The 20,111-nt window shown below is 49.0% G+C and overlaps 1 protein-coding gene across 2 annotated transcripts; it reads right to left on the minus strand.

Moving 5' to 3' along the window:
• Positions 1-642: 642 nt before the first annotated feature.
• Positions 643-19,060, minus strand: Fam180a (family with sequence similarity 180 member A). Of its 2 annotated transcripts, none has more exons than XM_045160572.1 (3): positions 18,710-19,060; positions 3,896-3,996; positions 643-1,474 (listed from the first exon to the last, which is right to left on the minus strand). In XM_045160572.1, the coding sequence occupies exons 1-3, from the start codon at positions 18,732-18,734 to the stop codon at positions 1,130-1,132; spliced, it is 471 nt and encodes a 156-aa protein (XP_045016507.1). In that variant the 5' UTR covers positions 18,735-19,060; the 3' UTR covers positions 643-1,129. The 2 variants fall into 2 exon arrangements, with proteins under 2 accessions (XP_045016507.1, XP_045016506.1); XM_045160571.1 differs by having other exon boundaries at positions 18,699-19,057.
• Between the last annotated feature and the right edge of the window lie 1,051 nt (positions 19,061-20,111).

The raw sequence follows: 20,111 nt of genomic DNA on the forward strand, positions 1-20,111 counted from the left end.
GCTTACGTGGGAGCTGGAGAATTGAACCTGGGTCCTTAGGCTTCGTAGGCAAGCGCCTTAACCACTAAGCCATCTCTCCAGCCTCCCCCACCCTAAACCTGTTTTTGTCAGATATTTTGTTGCAGCAATGAGAAGATAACTGATATGCTATTTAAGTAGATACAACATTTTTTTTTTCTTTTTGGGTTTTTGAGGTAGGGTCTCCCTCTAGCCCAGGCTGGCCTAGAATTCACTATGTAGTCTCAGGTTGGCCTTGAACTCATGACAATCCTCCTACCTGTGTCTCCTGAGTGCTGGGATTAAAGGTGTGCGCCACCACGGCCGGCAGCATCAACATTTCAAAAATGGACACTTTCCGTATTTGAAAGGGCAGCCCAGCTTTCATCTGAAAATTGTTTTTATTTTGGAGCACATTCATCTCTGATGGTGTGAAAGTATTTCAGGCTTAGGACAAGTGTGGATGGCGCCAGCTCTTTCATTAGGAGAGCCAGCTTGGCTTGGGGACCCAGAGCATTTCTGCGGTCACTGCCTATTTCTCTTGTCTCAGAATAACTTCAGAAAAGGTGCGCCAATACATGCAGGTGACCACATTACTGATTTTCACACCGATTCCACTTGTTTGTTTTGAGAAAAGCCAGTGTGTCCTTGGCTAACACTTTATTCACTAGACTATCATTCTACCTTCTTTACATTTTCTGTAAGGCCTGTGGGGATATACTGATTCAACCCAGTATCCTAACCCCTTGGAACCAAAGGAATCTGTCCATCTTCCTACTATAACCAGACTTCCATGAGGCCTTCTCTAGCTTGGTCCTCCTTCCAGGGTGCAGGTGGTCAACCCTCTGCGTCATTCATATCTTGAACTGCTGTGATGCCAGGCAAAACCACTGACCTTTGGAGATCCCTTCAATAACTGTTCTAGCATTTTCTTCCAACCCCGCTCACATGATAGAGCACACGTGTCTGTCAGGAAGCAACAAGAGGCAGAGAGTGTGTGTCTGTCCGGGTGACTCATCTCTGCTACCCTGCGGGGACAGTGCTGGTTTTTCTTGATGGTCTCTGTAGGTAGAGAATGAACTTTCTGGAAGTTGCTAGTCCCCTCTTCAAGGTTCTGGCACGTGCCAGTCACTCAGGGAGACCTTGAAGTGCCAGAGGACCGCATTAAGTCATGCCTCAGGGCCTGAAAGAGGCTGAGGAGGGACTGGGCCCAGACGTCTTTCTGATGCCCTTGGGACTGAGCCGTGCGGTAGGCTGCATAGGCCAGGGTCAGAGCTGTCCTTTCAAAGTCTTCTTTCTTGAGGACGCCAGGGTGGCTGGCCAGGCTGGCACTCAGCCGGCGGATGCTTGGGATGCTCTTGGGGATCACGCCGTTGCAGATGGAGCGGAAGTTTAAGGCCTTCCGCAAGGAAGCTAGCTCCTCATCCTTGATGGAGATCTGCAGGTCAGGGCTGATCTCGAGTTCAGCCAGTAGGAACTGGGGAGAAAGGGGCAATGGGGAGAGACATGAAGCGAGGGACGGCTGAAGAGCTTGGAGGTCTACTCCAGCTCTGAGCTTCCTGCCTACTATGGAACCTTGGACAAAAATCTTTACCTCTGGCTGGAGAGATGGCTTAGCGGTTAAGCGCTTGCCTGTGAAGCCTAAGGACCCCGGTTCGAGGCTCAGTTCCCCAGGTCCCACATTAGCCAGATGCACAAGGGGGCGCACGCGTCTGGAGTTCGTTTGCAGAGGCTGGAAGCCCTGGCGCGCCCATTCTCTCTCCCTCCCTCTATCTGTCTTTCTCTCTGTGTCTGTCGCTCTCAAATAAAAAATAAAAATAAAAATTAAAAAAAAAAAATCTTTACCTCTCTGGGCCTCTCTTTCCTTTGTGACCAGCACATGGGGCAAATATGGGTGCCTCTAACCCAGGGTCTGGTATGAGCCACAAAGCTACCCTTTCAGTGGGCAGGTATTGTTTTAGTCCCAGATCGATTCCTTCTTTCCTTTCTTCCTCTCATCTACCAAAGAGCTTCTGAGGCATAAACTGATCATTCTCAAGAAAAATTTAACCAGAAGTTGGGAAATTTGAATTATTTAAAAAAATATTTTTATTTATTTATGAGAGAGGGAGAGACAGAAAGTGTGGGCAACAGAAAAAGAGAATATGGGCATGCCAGGGACTCCTGCTGATCCTCAGAATCATCCAAGATTGTTTTGGAAAATTATCTGCTTAGGGATATGTTTGTGCCAGGGATTTAAAAAAGTATTTTATTTATTTACTTGAGAGAGAAAGGAGAGAGAGCAAGGGGGGAGGAGGGCACAGGGAGAGGAAGGAAGAGGCCATTGAGAGAAAGAATGGGCGTGCCAGGGCCTCCAGCCATTGCACATGAACTCCAGGTTGCGTGTGTCACTTCATTTATCTGGCTTTATGTGACGACTGGGAAATGGAACCTGGGCTGTCAGGCTTTGCAAGCAAGCACCTTTAGCTGCTAAACCGACTCTCCAGTCCAGATGTTGGGAATTTGAAGAATACAGCAAACGGTGCTGTGGGTTGAGCGGGACACCGGCACTATGGTGTGGGCCGAGGCTGCCGTCTGCATCCTTGTCCAGTATCATTCTCAAGAGAAACCTAGTAAATCTCCTGGGATGGAAACACCCCAAATCCTAAGCCTCCTCCCTATTTCTGTCTCCTGCCCCCCCCCGCCCCCTACTCTTTAAGCCACGCCCCTTGTGTCTTCTTTCTAAAGCGTGGGTCTGTTCAGTGACTTATGTTCTCTCAACACAGTTCATGAATGCATCTGCCACTTTGCTGTCCAGGGAGGAGTTTGAATTCTGCTCACTGGCTCCACTATGAGACCTTGCAGAGGTCTCCTCCTTTTTTAAACTTTTATTTATTTATTTATTTATTTATTTATTTATTTATTTATTTATTTTTAAGGTAGAGTCTTGCTCTAGCCCAGGGTGACCTGGGATTCACTCTGTAGTCTCAGGGTGGCCTCGAACTCACAGTGATCCTCCTACCTCTGCTTCCCAAGTGTACCACTACACCTGGCTTTTAAAAAAATATTTTGTTTATTTAATTGCAAGGGAAGAGAGAGAGAGAGATTGGAAAGTAAAGAAAGAAAGAATGGGTGCGCCAGGGCCTCTAGGTGCTGCAAATGAATTTCAGATGCCTGCACTACTTTATGCATTTGGCTTTATGTGGATACTGGGAAACGGAACCCAGGTTGTTAGGCACTGAAGACGAACCTTAACCGCTGAGCCATCTCTCCAACCCCTAGTGTGCAGAGTCAGAGGAGTTAAAGCTAGAGGGGAATTTTGAAGTCAAGGAACAAAGTTCAGGCCCAGAGAGAAATGGTGGATTATGCAAGCTCACGTGGCCGATGGACCTTGAAGCCCAGACCTTGAAGTTAAGCTTCTCCACTGGCCCAGATCACGTGGGTGCAGGAGACTCACCCTGTGGCTTGGAGAAGTGGAGTCCCAGACAGGCAGGTGTCAGTGGCGGAAGAAGGGAGCCAGCAGAATGGCCCAGATGTCCAGAGAGCTAGCTGGACTGCTGGGACAGCCAGACAGTGATGGGCCTTTGAGACACACCTGCACCCAGATCCTACTGTGGCTTTTCCTGAACACGACTGATGAGTCAATGCCTCTAAGCCTTTGCCTGCGATATTGCCTGGGTGCCCGGGTGTGGAAGTGGCACTTATGGGACAAACCTAACCTGTCATTTTTGCCTGACTGGGCCCTGAATACTGTCATTCCTGTCAGGGCACATGGGAAAGGAGATACCTGGACAGGATTCTATGACCTCCACTCCTAACCACTCAAGCCCAAGGGTCCAGGGAGACCACTTCTCCAAAAAAGATAGAGCAGGTTTAGGGTCGTTGGGTGACTTGGGTTGGTGGCTTTTCCTCAGCTTACCTCATAGAGCAGGTCCACTTCTTCCAGGGAGGTCTGCAAGACTGGGTTCAATGGTAGAGATAAGGACCTCTTGGGTCGGTGGGCGGCAGGAAAGAGCACCGCTAAAAGAGACAAAAGAGAGACAAAAGAGAGACCTGTGAGGCGGCCGTTCACACTGGCTGCCTCCCTCCATCCAACCCTAAGGCCGGCCCTGAGCGCATCTTGAAAGTGGGCAGACACAGAGGGAGGTGAGGTCACACTCCTTTGGTGTATTCCAGAAGGCTCCCGGGCATGGAAGACCATAGCTCAAGCCTGACTGATCCTCAGAATCATCTAAGATTGTTTTGGAAAATTTATCTGCTTAGGGATATGTTTGTGCTAGGGGTTAAAAAATTTTTTTTTTCTTCTTTTAGAGAGAGAGAGAGAGAGAGGGAGAGGGAGAGGGAGAGGGAGAGGGAGAGGGGGAGAGAGAGAGAGAGAGAGAGAGAGAGAGAGAGAGAGATTTGGCAGGGCCAGGGCCTCAACCACTGCAATCGAATTCCAGATGCTTGCACCACCTAGTGGGCATTTGAGACTTTGCACTTGCCTAACCATTGTGGGTCTAGCTTACATGGGATCTGGAGAGTTGAACATGGATCCTTAGGTTTTGCAGGCAAGCATCTTAACCACTAGGTAATCTCTCCAGCCTTGATTTTTTTTTTTTTTTTTAAGGCAGCTGTAGCTGTGGGCAGATCTTTAAAGTCATCTTGCCAATGTACGATGAGCTGTTATGGATGAGCCATCTCCACCCATGTGTTACACAGGGCCATTGTATTCCTACTGCATTCACTACATCCTGGCCACATTTCTGTGATGATTTTGAATCCCAGAATAAGCAGGATCACGTGTTTTGGTTACAAATATTAGAGGCTGGATAATAATAAACAGCTCCAGGGATTTTTTTTTTTTCTTGGTATGTTCCCGTGATGTGTGTATGCAGACCACAGCACACGTGTCCGTGGTCAGACAACAACTTTTGGGTGTTGGTCTCTGCCTTCCACTTTGGTTTAAGGCGTGTGTTGGTCGGGGGTGGGGGCTCTCCCATTCTCCTTGTTCACTGCTGTGTCCACCAGGCCATGAGTTTCTGGGAAATTCTCTGCCTCCGATCTCATTCTTGGCTTACTGGGATTGTGGAAGTTGGCTACATCTTCCAGCACTTATGTGGAACCTGGGGGAGGGGGGCGTCTAAACTCAGGTACCCACACTTGTGGGCAAATGTTTCACTCACTGAGTAATGCCTCGGCCCCATGTGCTAGGAGATTTATGATTTTTTAAAAAAGTTGTCTGGAGAGATGGCTTAGCGGTTTGCCTAAGGCGTTTGCCTGCAAAGCCAAAGGACCAGGTTCGATTTCCCCAGGACCCATGGTTAGCCAGATGCACAAGAGGGCGCATGCATCTGGAGTTTGTTTATAGTGGCTAGAGGCCCTGGTGTGCCCATTCTCTCTCTCCCTCCCTCTTTCTCTGCCAAATAAATAAATAAATAAAATAAAATCTTTTTAAGTGCAAATTAAGCAAAACAATAGCAAGCAAGAAAACAACCTCCTCCCCCAACTCCACAAGAGAATTTCTAAAAACACTGTAGCCTGACAGTGTTGCACAGCTGAGCACGTTATCAGCGGGGAGCTGCTAGTTAGTGGTTGTTATGCTTCTAATCAGGGAGGCAGACTTTCGGCTGCCCCCGGCCATCTGGAACAGAGCTGCCAAGGATCCAACCACAGATGGCAAAATCCAGGAAGAGACCCTCCTGCGAGACCCCGGCACTGGGCTCCAGGGGACCTTGTACAGAGCTGCCGGGCTGGCTGACTTCACAATGCGGTCGCGTCTATGTTGATATCTCGATGACATTGTTTCCCAAGAGCTGCAGAGGAAGATGGATGGGCTGCTGGCGGAACACAGGGTCACAGGGATGAGGAACCGACTGAGCATGAGTGAGGGAGAGCGTGGAGTGGACATGACAAACTACACTTCTCCAGGACTATGTCAGACGAGGAGCCAACAACCCCTGCCGACGGCTCAACCCCTCTGGGCAGCAGGCACTGAGCAGAACTGCTGGGCACGCCTGTGCCAAGTGGTAGGAAAAGATGGGACCTCTTCAAGACGAGACTGTGAAAACTAGAGAAAGGACTGTAAAGATCAGGTGAGCATGGGTGTGCCCTCATGAAGTTATGCGAGCATCCTTTCCATAACCGCTCGTGCCAGCTCTTGCCAGTTGATAGTGGTGCCCGTGAGCCATCAAGAAGGTCAGATACATTCAGCGCACTGTGCTACTTTCCAGGTAGGAGCAGTGTAAGACATTTTGGAAAGATTTGCATCAGAAATGATGAAAAAATGAAGTGTCATCAACCTAAAGGAACTTTCTGGAAAAGCCCACTATGGGAATCTCCCAGTGAAATTGGGCTTTTCCAGTATGTTATCTATGTCTATCGCCACAAGTTCCCCAAAGGCTGGGATGAAAGTGTTTCTATATGCTGTTGTTGAGGCCTAGGAGTGAGTGAGGCACCTAGAGGGCGTGCATCTTGACTCTGTCTCCATGGTGGGAAATGAAACTAGGACACCTGGTCCTAGACCGATGTGTGAGCCAGCCCTTTCCCGAGCCTTTCTTTGCCTCCCACCGTGAACGGGTGGGGGCAGACCCTCACTCTTGGAATAGGACTTAGGAGTGATTTCACTTCTCTAATTCTCCCAGAATGTTTTTCTTACCTCAAAACTAAAGCGTTTCTTCCTCATTGCAAAATTATTGTTCCTTGAAAAAATATGCAACCCTCCCCCCAGCAAATGCAGGGGCGCTGCTCCTCATCATCCGGGCTCCCTGACAATGGTCCTGGGATGTTCTTGTGGTCTTTAACACTTTGAAGACACTCAGCCCTTTTCCTGAGAACAGCTTCTTTGACATGCTTTAAATAAATATTCTTTGACATGAGAAAAAAAAATACATGCTCATTTAAAGCTGAGGATGTTTTGTTTTCAAGGTAGGGTCTCACTCTGGTCCAGGCTGACCTGGAACTTACTATGTAGAATCAGGGTGGCCTCCAACTCATGGAGATCCACCTAACTCTGCCTCCGAAGTGCTGGGATTAAAGGCGTGCGCCACCATGCCTGGCTATACTTCATGTTTTCATACCTTACGTGTGTGTATATATATGTATGTATATATATACATATATATATATATACACACATATATATACATACACACACACATATATATGTATATATATGTATATGTATCTATCTATCTATCTATCTATCTATCTATCTATCTATCTATCTATATACACGCACCTACACACACACACACACACACACACACACACACACACACATGAGGGGGGGTAGAAGGAGAGAGAAAGGGAGAGAATGGGCTCACCAGGGCCTCTAGCTGCTGCAAAGGAACTCCAGACATTGGGGTATTGAACCTGGTCCTTAGGCTCACAGGCAAGTACCTTAACCGCTGAGCCACCCTTCCAGCCCCTTGCAGCTGTGTTGACTGTGTACACTTTGGCAGAGTGGGGGACACTCACCCCCTCCACACACTGTTTCCTCTCTCCCTCCCCCTCCTGAGGTTCTCTGTGTCCATTCTGTACACTTTGTGCGTCTTGATGTATGTCCTTCAGAAAAGAGACATCATGAATGCCTGCTTCTGGGACAGGGAAGGGGCTTCTAGCTTCCTCATAGGCCTTAGACTGCTGGAGGGCAGTTACCCCGAGGCTGACATCTCAGTGGCTCTGCAGCTATGCAGAGGTGTGACTCTCTAGGCAGCATTCAGGGCAAGTTCCTTCCCACTGGAAATGCTGTTGGTGGTGGGTAAGACGTAGATTCATCTACCCAGGCAGCGTCAAGATGTAGAAGTGAAAAGTGGATGTACAATTCCTCCCAGATGTTCTTGTCCATAATGCTGGAAGGCTGGATCCTGCCACACATGCCCATGGCTGAAACAAGGGCTGGCCAACTCCATGCTGAACATGTGTAAAGTTTGAACGGAGCCTTGCTCCTGTGTTGCCGAGATAAACAACCTTGTTTCCCCAGGAAGCTTTTCTTACCCCATCAACATACTGTTTTCCCTCCCCACCTCCTGAGGTTTTCCATGTCCGTTCTGCACACCGTGTGCCTTGCTGCACATTTGTCGGAAAAGAGGCACCAGGAATGGCAGCTTCTGGCACAAATGGAGTGTATTGCTTCCTCTAAGGTACCACCGTATTATGTAGTGCTCAGCATATGGGCTCAATGTGTATTTTTAATTTTTTTTTCTTTTTAGAGAGAGTGAGTAAGAGACAGAGAGAGACAGACAGAGAGGGAGTGGTGAGATAGAGAATTGGCAGGCCAGAACCTCAGCCACCGCAATTGAACTCCAGATGCTTGTGCCACCTAGTGGGCATGTGCAACCTTGCGCATCTGGTTAACACAGAATCTGGAGAGTTCAACATGGGTCCTTATCACAGGCAAGAGCCTTAACCACTAGACCATCTCTCCAGCCCTCAATCTGTATTTTTGAAATATGATTTATTTATTTGAGACAGAAAGAATGGGAGAGAAAGGAGCAGATAGAGAGAGAATGGGTGCGCCAGGGTCTCTAGACCTGCAAACGAACTCCAGATGCTTGCTCCACCTTGTACATCTGGCTTGTGTGGGTCCTGGGGAATCGAACCTGGGTCCTTCAGCTTTGCAGGCAAGCGCCTTAACTGCAAAGCCATCTCTCCAGCCTCCAATGTGAATTTATGAATAATTAAAAAATAAACTAGGTGCCAGGCGTGGTGGTGCATGTCTTTAATCCCAGAGCTTGGGAGGCAAAGGTAGGAGAGTGGCTGAGTGTTTGAGGCCAGACTGGAACTAAAGAGTGAATTCCAGGTCAGCTTGGGCTAGAGTGAGACATTACATTGATAAAACCAGAAAAAAAATAAAAGTAAAATAAAGTAAACTAGGGCTGGCAAAGTGTTTGACTTGCAAACATGAGGAACTGGGTTTGGGTCACTAGCACCCATGTAAAATGCACAGCATGGTGGAGCATGCCTGTAATCCCAGCACTGGGGAGGTAGAGACACGAGAATTCTTGGGGATCACTGGCTACCCAGTCTAACCTAATCACTGAGCTCCAGGCCAGTGAGAAACCCTGTATCAAAAAAGATGGGAGACTGGCTGGGTGTGGTGGTGCATGCCTTTAATCCCAGCACTCGGAAGGCAGAGAGGTAGGAGGATCACCGAGAGTTCGAGGCCACTCTGAGGCTACATAGTGAATTCCAGGCCAGCCTGAGCTAGAGTGAGACCCTACCTCAAAAAAACAGAACAAAACAAAACAAAAAGATGGAAGATGTTTTTGAGGAGCAGCACCCGAGAGTGTCCTCTCGCCTCTATAGCATCCATATATGAACACACACACACATGCATTAAAAATAACCTAGATAGTAAATACGAAACAACCCTGAGTACTCTTTAGGCTTTTCCGTCCTTCCCTATCTTTCCTGTCCTTCAAATTGATGCATGCGGGCCGGAGAGATGGCTCAGCGGTTGAGCACTTGCCTGTGAAGCCTAAGGACCCTGGTCTGAGGCTCGATTCCCCAGAACCCATGTTAGCCAGATGCACAAGGGGGCGCATGAGTCTGGAGTTTGTTTGCAGTGGCTGGAGGCCCTGGCATGCCCATTCTCTCTCTCCTCCCTCTCTCTCTCTCTCTCTCTCTCTCTGCCTCTTTCTCTGTCTGTTGCTATCAAATAAATAAATAAAAATGAAACAACAACAAATTGATGGATGCCACTGTAAGTAAGTTCCGCCCTCTGCTCTCTGTGAGCTATTAGTGAACGGCTTTGGGCAGCGCAAGCTTGGCATGGAGACAGCTCTGAACCACCATTGGGTATGGTTCTTCTTCCAGAGGGAAAAGAGAGAAGGGAGGCAAGGGGGAGATAGCTCAGTGGTCAAGACATTTGCCTGCAAAGCTAGAGGTCCCAGGTTTGGTTTCCCAGTATGCACATAAAGCCAGATGCACACCGTAGTGCATGTTGTCTGGAGTTCATTTGCAGTGCCTAGAGGCCCTGGCACCCCCCACCCCATCTGCCTCTCTCTTTCAAAAAAAAAAAAATATATCTATAGAACACTTGCTATGCATCTGGTCACACTGACTAAGCTACTCCAGGAATTGGCTCCAGAAACCTGGGCTACCCATGTCTTCTATTGAGAGACACCTGTGGACCTCAGGCTAACAGGAGTTACGGTAGCTCAGGAGTGCCCACCAGAGCCTCACCAGCCAGCTGCGTGCTTTCCATTCACGCCCTGAGGAGTAGATACCGACAGCTTGCAGGTGAAGGACCTTGCCCTGATACATTTCGAAATAGGTCTGAGATCACCATCCAGATCCTCCAGGCGCCAAAGCCCCATCTCACCGACAGGGCAGACAATACTATCTTTTTGTAGACAACTTCTACCTCAACACCAGGTGTTTTCAGTTCTAAACAAGCACCAGAAGGATCGGGGTAGTTAATGTCCAACCATGGAGTGCATTTGGCATCAAACGCATCCCTCACCAAATTGCATGTAGTTTTAAAACCTCTAAGCTGGGTTTACAATAATGTGGCCTGCAAGGTCAAATGACTGCACCCCTTGGGTTCTCCCTCCTGCCCAGATTCCAACTCCTCTGCTCCTCTCTTGTTCTTCTACAGTCCTTGGCAAAGATCCAGCCCCCCCCTGTGCCAGGCCTGCACCCGCACACCTGATGTGGCTGGAGGAAACAGCCCCACGCCCCACTTTGCCAGACAACTGTTCCTCATCTCTTTAAGCCAGTCACCTGCCTCCTGCACACCCGTGCCAACTTCTCTTCTGCTATTGCATCAGGAGCCACACTCTTAGCCGGCACACGAAGCCCCCATTAAGAGGCGACTCCAGGGCTGGAGAGATGGCTTAGCGGTTAAGCGCTTGCCTGTGAAGCCTAAGGACCCCGGTTCGAGGCTCAGTTCCCCAGGCCCCACGTTAGCCAGATGCACAAGGGGGCGCACGCGTCTGGAGTTCGTTTGCAGAGGCTGGAAGCCCTGGCGCGCCCATTCTCTCTCTCTCCCTCTATCTGTCTTTCTCTCTGTGTCTGTCGTTCTCAAATAAATAAAAAAAAAAAAAAAAAAAAAGAGGCGGCTCCAGTGATCTGGCCCTTTCCTTCCCATGTCAGACCTTCCACCGGGTCTTTTACGGTGGACGATGCATTGCTGTCTCTTCCATCATCATGAAAACCAGCCCTCGCTCCCGGCCGCCCTTCTTTCTCACTTGCTCTCTCGTATGGCGGTCTTACATTCCTGCCCTTCTCGTAACCACAGCGGATGGCTGTCAATGGGTATTTCCAGGTGGGCTTCTCCATCTCCTCCTGGAGTACCCTTTTGAAATTTATAAGAGCTATTTGCCTTTCGCTCCAACCCTGGTGCTCAACATGCCCGTCACTCACACACTCATCTATGGGGACACTCACCCCACACGCTCACACACATCTCTGTACCTCAGCCTTCCCCGTCTCCCTCAGCTGATCAAATTGTCATCTTTGACTTTCTGTTTTTGTCTTTGACTTTCTTTTTTTGTTTATTTATTTATTTGAGAGCAACAGACAGAGAGAGAAAGAGGCAGATAGAGAGAGAGAGAGAGAATGGGCGCGCCAGGGCTTCCAGCCAAGGCAAACGAACTCCAGACACATGTGCCCCCTTGTGCATCTGGCTAACGTGGGTCCTGGGGAACCGAGCCTCGAACCGGGGTCCTTAGGCTTCACAGGCAAGCGCTTAACCGCTAAGCCATCTGTCCAGCCCATCTGTGACTTTCTTTAACATCTCACATCCAACTAACAAGCTAATGTTCTTGGCACCTTCAGAATTCATCAAGTACTTTGCCTAGTACTTGCCACGTACCGGTCTTTGCCCAGTGCAACTCCTTTCTGACGTCAGTGTCTCCGCCTCCATCCTTGGGCTCTGCCTTTAATAGGTTCTTTTGCACGTGTGTGTGCACTTGCGGTGTCTGTGCAGTACATGTGCATGCTTGCACCCTGTGCACACTGTGTAGAGGCCACAGGACATTGGGCATTGTCCTTTGTCACTCTTCTGCCTTATGTCCTAGAGATAGACTCACTGACCCTGGAATTTCTGGTATTTTCTGGGGGGATGGGTCCAGACTGGCTGAACAGTAAGAACCAATGATACTCTTTATTTTAAGTAATTAATTAATTAGTTTTATTTATTTGAGAGACAGAGGGAGAGTGTGAGAGAGAATGGGCGCGCCAGGGCCTCCAGCCTCTGCAAACGAACTCCAGATGCGTGCGCCCCCTTGTGCATCTGGCTAACGTGGGACCTGGGGAACCGAGCCTTGAACTGGGGTCCTTAGGCTTCACAGGCAAGCGCTTAACCGCTAAGCCTTCTCTCCAGCCCCAGAACCAATGATACTCTTAATGCCCCTCCCCCCCAGCACTGGAATTACAGGTGTGCGTGGCTAGACCCAGCTTTTTTAAAAATATATTTTATTTTTATTTATTTGAGAGAGAATGAGATAGAGAGTATGAGGGCGAGCACACTGGGGCCTCCAGCCACTGTAAATGAACTCCAGACACATGCGCCACCATGTGCATCTGGCTTACATGGGTCCTGGGGAATCGAACCCGGGTCCTTTGGCTTTGTAGGCAAACAGCTTAACTGCTAAGCCATCTCTCCAACCCTAGACCCAGCTTTTTACATTCGGGTGCTGGGGATTGAACTCAGGTCGTCATGCTTGCACAGCAAGCACTCTTCCCTGCGGAGCCATCTCCCAGCTCCTTCCTTCTTGACACTGCACCTGATGGGAACCTGTGGAACCCTGGTTCTGATGATCTCACTCCTCTGCCCAGAGTCCTCTGTGTCTCCATCTACGCTAATTTGACTTAGGTGTCCCCCATAAAATCGTATGTTCTGGAATGCTAGGTCCCCAGCTGGAGGCAGTTTCACCATGGAGCTTCTCCCTCATGTCTGTAAATCAAAATAGACCCTTTCCTCCCACAAGCTGCTTTTGGTCAGGTGCTTTGTGTCAGCAACGTGAAGCTGACGGCAACACCATCTCTCTTAGAGGACAAGCCAAAGATCTTCGCATGGTGCCGGGGACTCCATCCCATGATGACTCCTCTCTGCATGCGTCTTCTGCCCTCCCTGTCTCACAGGCCACCACACTGTTTCTGAGCACATCCAGCAAGCCTCTGCCACAGGGCCTTTGCCTCTCCAATCTACCTGTCGGTTCTCTCCTTCCCAGAGACTGCGTGACTCACTTCCTTTACTTCTCAGGTCTTCTGTCACTTTCTCAGTGGGGCCTCCCTTGACAACCACACTAAAAGGACAGCCTTCTCTATGCTCAAACCCTCTGTCCCTTACTTGATGGCCATCCAGCAATCACATGTTTTATTTGTGGAGTGCCAGCTCCACCAGGGTGTGGGACATGTCTCTTCTGTCCATTGTTGTGTTCCTTGGGCTCGTTCCTGTTTAGTTCAAGGAATAAATGATCTTAAAGCCCCACATTACCCACCCCACCACTGAGCTTGAGTCTTTCCAGAAATAATCTTTATGAAATCTTCCTCTTTGCAAGAGGGTAGTTCTAGAGCTCATGTGCAATTCCAGCTCCTAGTTAATGATCAGAAAGTACACATTGACTCCGGTTTGCACCGAATCCTTTCTCTTATCTCCAAGGAGTCCTTGGAAGGAGCAACTTTTCATTTACCTCACTCAAGGTAGTCACTATCTCCCCCAGCCTGATCCTGAGTAGACTTTCCTGCCTAGATGTGCAGCCAGGAGGTGCCCAGAGGAGGACTCTGCCAAGAGGTACAGTCTGACTGACCTCTTTTTTAAAATTACATTTTAATTTAATTTACTTATTTCGTTGAGGGAGAGAGGAGGGACAGATATATGAGACAGAATGGGTGTGTCAGGGTCTCTAGCTACTGCAAACAAACTCCAGACACATGCGCCACTTTGTACATTTGGCTTATGTGGGTACTGAGGAATCGAACCTAGGTCCTTAGGCTAAGCCATCTCTCCAGTCCTGACTGACTATGACTTTTTTTTTTACAATCTGAGTTCAACATTTTCTTCATCTTCCTGCTCACATCTCTACAATACATTGAGTCTGACAGACATGGTCAAGGCCTCCCTTGGATTCCACTCAATGATGTGTAGCACTTGCTTGCTTGAAAGGATGTGGATTGCAGACCACACCAAGCCACAACACAGCCCTATTTTTTTTTTGTTTATTTTTTATTTATTTACTTGAGAGCGACAGAGAGAGAAAGAGAGGGAGAGAGAGAGAGAGCAAGCGAGAGATAATGGGAGTGCCAGGGCCTCTAGCCACTGCAAACAAACTCCAGACGCATGTGTCACCTTGTGCATCTGGCTTATGTGGGTTCTGTGGAATCGAACCTTGAACTGGGGTCCTTAGGCTTCACAGGCAAGCACTTAACTGCTAAGCCATCTCTCCAGCCACCCTATTTTTAAAATATGTTATTTATTTGAGAAAGAGAGAGAGAGAGGAAGAGGCAGAGAGAAAGACAGAATGGGCTCACCAGGGCCTCCAGCCACTGTAAACCAACTCAACTCCAAGTACATGCACCCCCTTGTGCATCTGACTTACATGGGTCCTGGGGAATCGAACCAGGGTCCTTAGGCTTGGCGAGCAAATGCCATAACCACTAAGCCATTTCCCCAGCCCCACAGCCCTATTTTTAACGGATCAGTTGAAGCAACTCTATGGAGAGGACTGTGGGTGTGGAAAGAAAAAGTTCTCCCTTGTGAAAGATCTCTTGCCAGATTACACTGATTCATTCACATTTGGCTCCTTTTGGAAAGTTGGTGCTATTTGGAGCAAACTAGGGTCCCAGCTTATGTACCAGTGTCCTGTGGAACAGGGGAGCAATCTTAGCTGGCAAGTTCTACCACAGGAGGACTGAGTGATGGCAAGGCAATGAATAGGGGTGGCGTGATCTCAGATGGACATGGGGTCGCGTCCACTCACCCCTTTGGTGGGGTGATCCGGGACATTTACCATCTTGTCCCCATCCTCCACTTCCCTTGCCAGTCATGCTGGCACATCTCCTGAAGCCCCCTGGAGCTGGGTAGGATGCAGCAGGGGCTCTGAGCTGTACACCAGGTGACATAGTGCAGTGACTCAGCACTCCCTGACCACCGGCCACTGCCCTTCCCTGGCATAGCAGTCATGACCAAGAGCCCACACGACTCTAAAACACACACCCAAAAGTAACATGAAGCCCCCCAAACCCTAGAGCCATACTTCTGACCTAGCTGCTTCATAAGGAAATAATTTATATGTATTTAACAACATAGGTATTCCTACGGATGAATATGTACATATGGTGGTTTTAGTCCGGTGGGTCTTTCTCCCCCCAGTGCTGCTTTGTCAGGACCTGGGGTGTGGTAGTGTGTGTGTGTGTGTGTATGTGTGTGTGTGTGTGTGTGTGTAGGTTGGGTGTCCTCAGGTTGGCCCAATAATCCACAGTAACCGCAGGTGACTCATTGGCCCCACACTCCTGGACACTGCCATGGAAAGCACCTCCCGGATGGAATCCTAGAGAGCATTTCTAGGGAGGGGCTGGGAGGACGGTAGGAAGAAGGAAGTCTTGACAAAGGATGGGCTCTCTTTGGGTTTTTCCACGTGGGGAAGGGTTGGGATGGCTTCAGGGGGATGGGCATGATAGAGGAGCACTCACTGGGAGCCCCTAATCCTCAGGCTGTTTCTAGGGAAGATGGCTTCCTAAAGTCTAGCTGCAATTGGAGTAGGGATAAAGATTAAGGTGGGTGTGCTAATACTTTGGGAAAAATAGTAATTCATTTGGGTGTGACTCTTATTCTATCTTTTTTTAAAAAACATCTATTTTATTTTATTTATGAGGGAGGGAGAGAGAGAAAGAGAGAGAGAGAGAGAGAGAGAGAGAGAGAGAGAGAGAGGCAGAATAGAGAATGGACATGCCAGGGCCTTCAGCTCTTGCAAATGAACTCCAGATGCATGCACCACCTTGTGTATCAGGCTTATGTGGGTCCTGGGGAATCGAACCTGTGTCCTTTGGCTTTGCAGGCAAGCACCTTGACCTCTAAGCCATTTCTCCAGTCCTCTTATTCTATCTTAATGGTGGCAATAATTGTGCTCTCCTTGTAGGGTCACAAAAATGTGTTTAAAAAAATGAAGAAAATCCTGCCAGACCCCAAACCCAAACACATGGAAGACTTCTGATGAGAACTGGAGTAAGTCCCTATCATTTGTTGACTTTGAACACAGTCTTAAGCCACAAATCTGGCGTTAAAATCATTGCTCCATAATTGCCTCTTTATTTTTCTTTGTTGTGTGGTCTTGAGGCTTCACATAGCCTTCAAACTTGCCTGGGCAGACCTTCTCCAATGCGGAGAGAGCCCAGTGAGAGAAGTTGCTCACAGGATGCTACCAAACTTATGTGAAAAGCCCTAACTTTCCTTTAATGAAAAATGTTCATCTTTTAATGGATAGGTAATAATTTCTAACATTATTTAGTGCTTCAACATTTATAGAGAATATATTTTTAAAAATTTATTTATTTATTTGAGATCGTCAGACACAGAGAGAAAGACAGATAGAGGGAGAGAGAGAGAATGGGCACGCCAGGGCTTCCAGCTTCTGCAAATGAACTCCAGACATGTGCGCCCCCTTGTGCATCTGGCTAATGTGGGACCTGGGGAACCAAGCCTCGAACTGGGGTTATTAGGCTTCACAGGCAAGTGCTTAACCACTATGCCATCTCTCCAGCCCAGAGAATATATTTTTAAGAATATTCATTTATTTATTTGAAAGAGAGAGAGAGAGAGGGAGAGAGAATAGGCACGCCAGGGTCACCAGCCACTGCAAACAAACTCCAGACACATGCGCCCCCTTGTACATCTGGCTAACGTGGATCCTGGGGAACTGAACCTGGATCCTTTGGCTTTTCAGGCAAATGCCTTACCTGCTAAGCCATCCCTCCAGCCCACACAGCATATTTTTGAATATGACCCTCAAAACAACACTATGAAGGGAAGGTTTGCTACTGGCAGAATGCTACCTGTTACGAATGCTCAGAGAAGTCAGGAGGCTCTTCAAAGATTACACAGCAACTCATTAGAGGCAGAGCTTAAATCTTTCAGCCCCTTGTAGGGCAGTCCCAGAAGGGTTTATATGTGTGTCACAAGTCAAGTCATCTCTCTCTTTTTTTAAAAAATGTATTTATTTGAAAGCAATGGGCAGAGAGAGTAAGAAGCAGATAGATAGAGAGAGAATGGGCGCGCCAGGGCCTCCGGTCACTGCAAACAAACTCCAGATGCATGCGCCCCCTTATGCATCTGGCTAACATGGGTCCTAGAGAATCGAGCCTCGAACCGGGGTCCTTAGGCTTCACAGGCAAGCGCTTAACTGCTAAGCTATCTCTCCAGCCCTTAAGTCATCTCTCTTAAGCAGCCTGTGTCTTAGAAGAATAGATATAGCCGGGTGTGGCGGTACATACCTTGAATCCCAGCACTTGAGAGGCCAAGATAAGAGGATTGCTGTGAGTTTGAGGCCAGCTTGAGACTACATAGTCCAGGTCAGCCTGGGCTAGAGTGACACCCTACTTTAAGAAAGAGGGGGATAGATGCTATTGTCCCCAGTGTGACAAAGGGTAAGACACAGAACTGATTCCAAGATACGTTTTCCACTTCCAAGTTGTGCCCCTACCTGATGAGCAGAGGTGTGTGTGTGTGTGTGTGTGTGTGTGTGTCTGTGTGTCTGTGTGTCTGTGTGTCTGTGATGTGAATTCCTCAAGGTCGTTAGAAAAAAAGGGAAAGGCTACATTATTTGCATCCGGGCTCAGAGGACCGGCAAGCCCTTACTATCAGGCATAACCACAAGGGATCAAATCCAAAGTACCATGCCTTTTGCTCCCCCCATTCTGATTCTTCTCCTCTGCTTCTGCATACCAGCCTTTACCCAATTTGGGGTTGCTAGAAACATGCACAGGCCTGATTTGAGGGGGCCCGTTCCAGCTCCTCTGGGAGCACAAATTCAGCTAACCTTTGGCAGAGGGAAGATTTCCCTTCAGAGGACAGCTTGGTCCCTTATGTCCTAAGAACAATTAACCAGCTGGCTCCTGGTGCGCGCCACTGCCTGCCAAGCAGAGCCAGGCCCCGGGGACAAATAGTGAAGATGCCACCCTGGTTCTGAGGTCTGTCATCCCAAGAGAGATGAAGACGGCAACAAGGGGACGGCCTTTGCATGGGGTCCTTCTCTTCCATGACGGCTGGGTGCGGGTTCCTGGGAGTGGCCGAGACCAAGCAGGCTGGCCAGGTGTCCGAAGGTTCTTCTCTCTCTACCTACCACTAGGCAACCCTACCTGGCTGCAAGGGTGCATCCACTGCCAACTGGGTGGTGGCACGGAGACCTTCTTCTTGGCCACCTTGGCTGAGAGTCCCTCGCTCTGGTCCCCAAGGCGGCAGGCCTCCTGAATCCCAGCACCCACTGTTTCAATACATAGGCAGCACCTACTCTGAGGAGGGCTTGCTAGGTGGCCTGCTAGGTGGACCCTCTGGGTCCTCTACCTCCACCAAGTTCCCAAATCGGCAGCTTTGATGTTTGTTGTTTTTTCCTAGAGTCCTTGTTCCCATCATCTTCCACCAAGGGGAAACCTGCCAGCAAGCACAGAGTTGGCATTGGTGACATAAGGAAAGGGTGCCAGGCTCCTAATGCCCTTCCTTCCAGTCACTCCCCTTCATATTCCTAATTATATTTGAGAAGAATACATGTCAAACAAATGAATGAACAAAAGCCACTCACCCCTGCCCCACCTGCAGGACACAGCAGCCTGGACATTGCAGAAGAGCAGCATTAACAGCAAAGCCTTCGGATGCATCTTTCCTCCCACAGAGGTGAGAAACCAGCCTTGAAGCTTGATGAGACAAGAGGAGCTACAGGTAGGTCCCCGAATTCCTCCCTGTGCGATGACAAAGTTCTTACCACCCTCCCTTTTTTCTGGAGGGCAGCAATGCCCTCCCCTCTGCGGGCGCAGGTTGGAGGCCGGACACCGCCTCCTGGGTGGGACAGAAGTCGAGAGTCGGTACGTCTTTGAATCCAAGTCTCTCTGGGATTGGGGAACTGGGCTTCCACACAGAGGCTGTTTTTTGAGCACATCTGGAGTGACTCACGGCACATGTGATCTCCTTGGCAGTGGGCTGGATAAATATAATTTCTGCACTTGAGTTCCATGTGTTGGATGCGCCCACTGGAATTTTTTTTTTTTTTCTTTAACAAACAGACCCGCGGAACTTGTTAGAGAGCCCGGCCAAAGAGTTGGCTGTTCTCTCTGTCCACACATACTGTTTCGGAGCCAGGGCCCAGGGCTGGAGGAAGAGTTGGGAGGTTTCCCGGTAGACAGCGGGCCTGGTGGAGCTGTCTTCAGGACAGCGCAGTCATTGTAGTGCTGGGTGGGGCGTCCCGCTGCCCTTCCCTGGAGCTAGACCTGCACGTCTTGAGGCCTGGAGCCTTCCCCAGGTTCTGGGCGGGTGAGCATTTGGCAGGTTGGAAGGGGGCACAAATGGAGACATGGCATGGCACATACGTGTTGTCCATGTGAGCTGGTGTGGGTCATATTCTAGGAGCCCCGAGATGAGCCTCCCATTTACGTTCATGACACCTGTATCAGCTGGCTTTCCATCGCTATGGCAAAACACCCAAGACTGGAGAGTTTGTAAAGAAAAGAATCCCTTGTGGATCGCACTGTTGGAGGTCCAGTAGCATGCTGCCATCTTCTTCGTGGCTCTGGTGGGGACCTCGTGGCAGGTGACATCTCTGTGGGGAGAGCTTGTGTGAAGGAAGTCACAGAGTGAGCCAGGAAGCAGGAGAGCTCTTGGGGGCAAGGCTTCTGTATTTGTATTAACCCCTTTTTGTGGTGGTTAACCAAGGACCTCAGACAGCTCCCAAGGGCAGTACTTTGTACTAAACCCCTCCGCTTAATGGTTCTGTTGCCTCTTAATCCCAGCACATTGTGGACTAAGCTTCCAACTTGAGTCCTTGGAGGTGGGTCCACAGGGAACCACACGGAACCCTTCCTTCCTGTTGTACTATGTCTAGATCGGGGACCACAACTTTTTGCATCTTCCCAAATGGGAGTGGCTTTTCATGATTGTTTAAAAAGAATTTCTATATTAGGGCTGGGAAGACGTCTCAGTCAGTAATGTGCTTGCCGTGCCA

This window comes from Jaculus jaculus, chromosome 10, assembly GCF_020740685.1.
Source record: "Jaculus jaculus isolate mJacJac1 chromosome 10, mJacJac1.mat.Y.cur, whole genome shotgun sequence".
Classification (NCBI taxonomy): Eukaryota; Metazoa; Chordata; class Mammalia; order Rodentia; family Dipodidae; genus Jaculus; species Jaculus jaculus.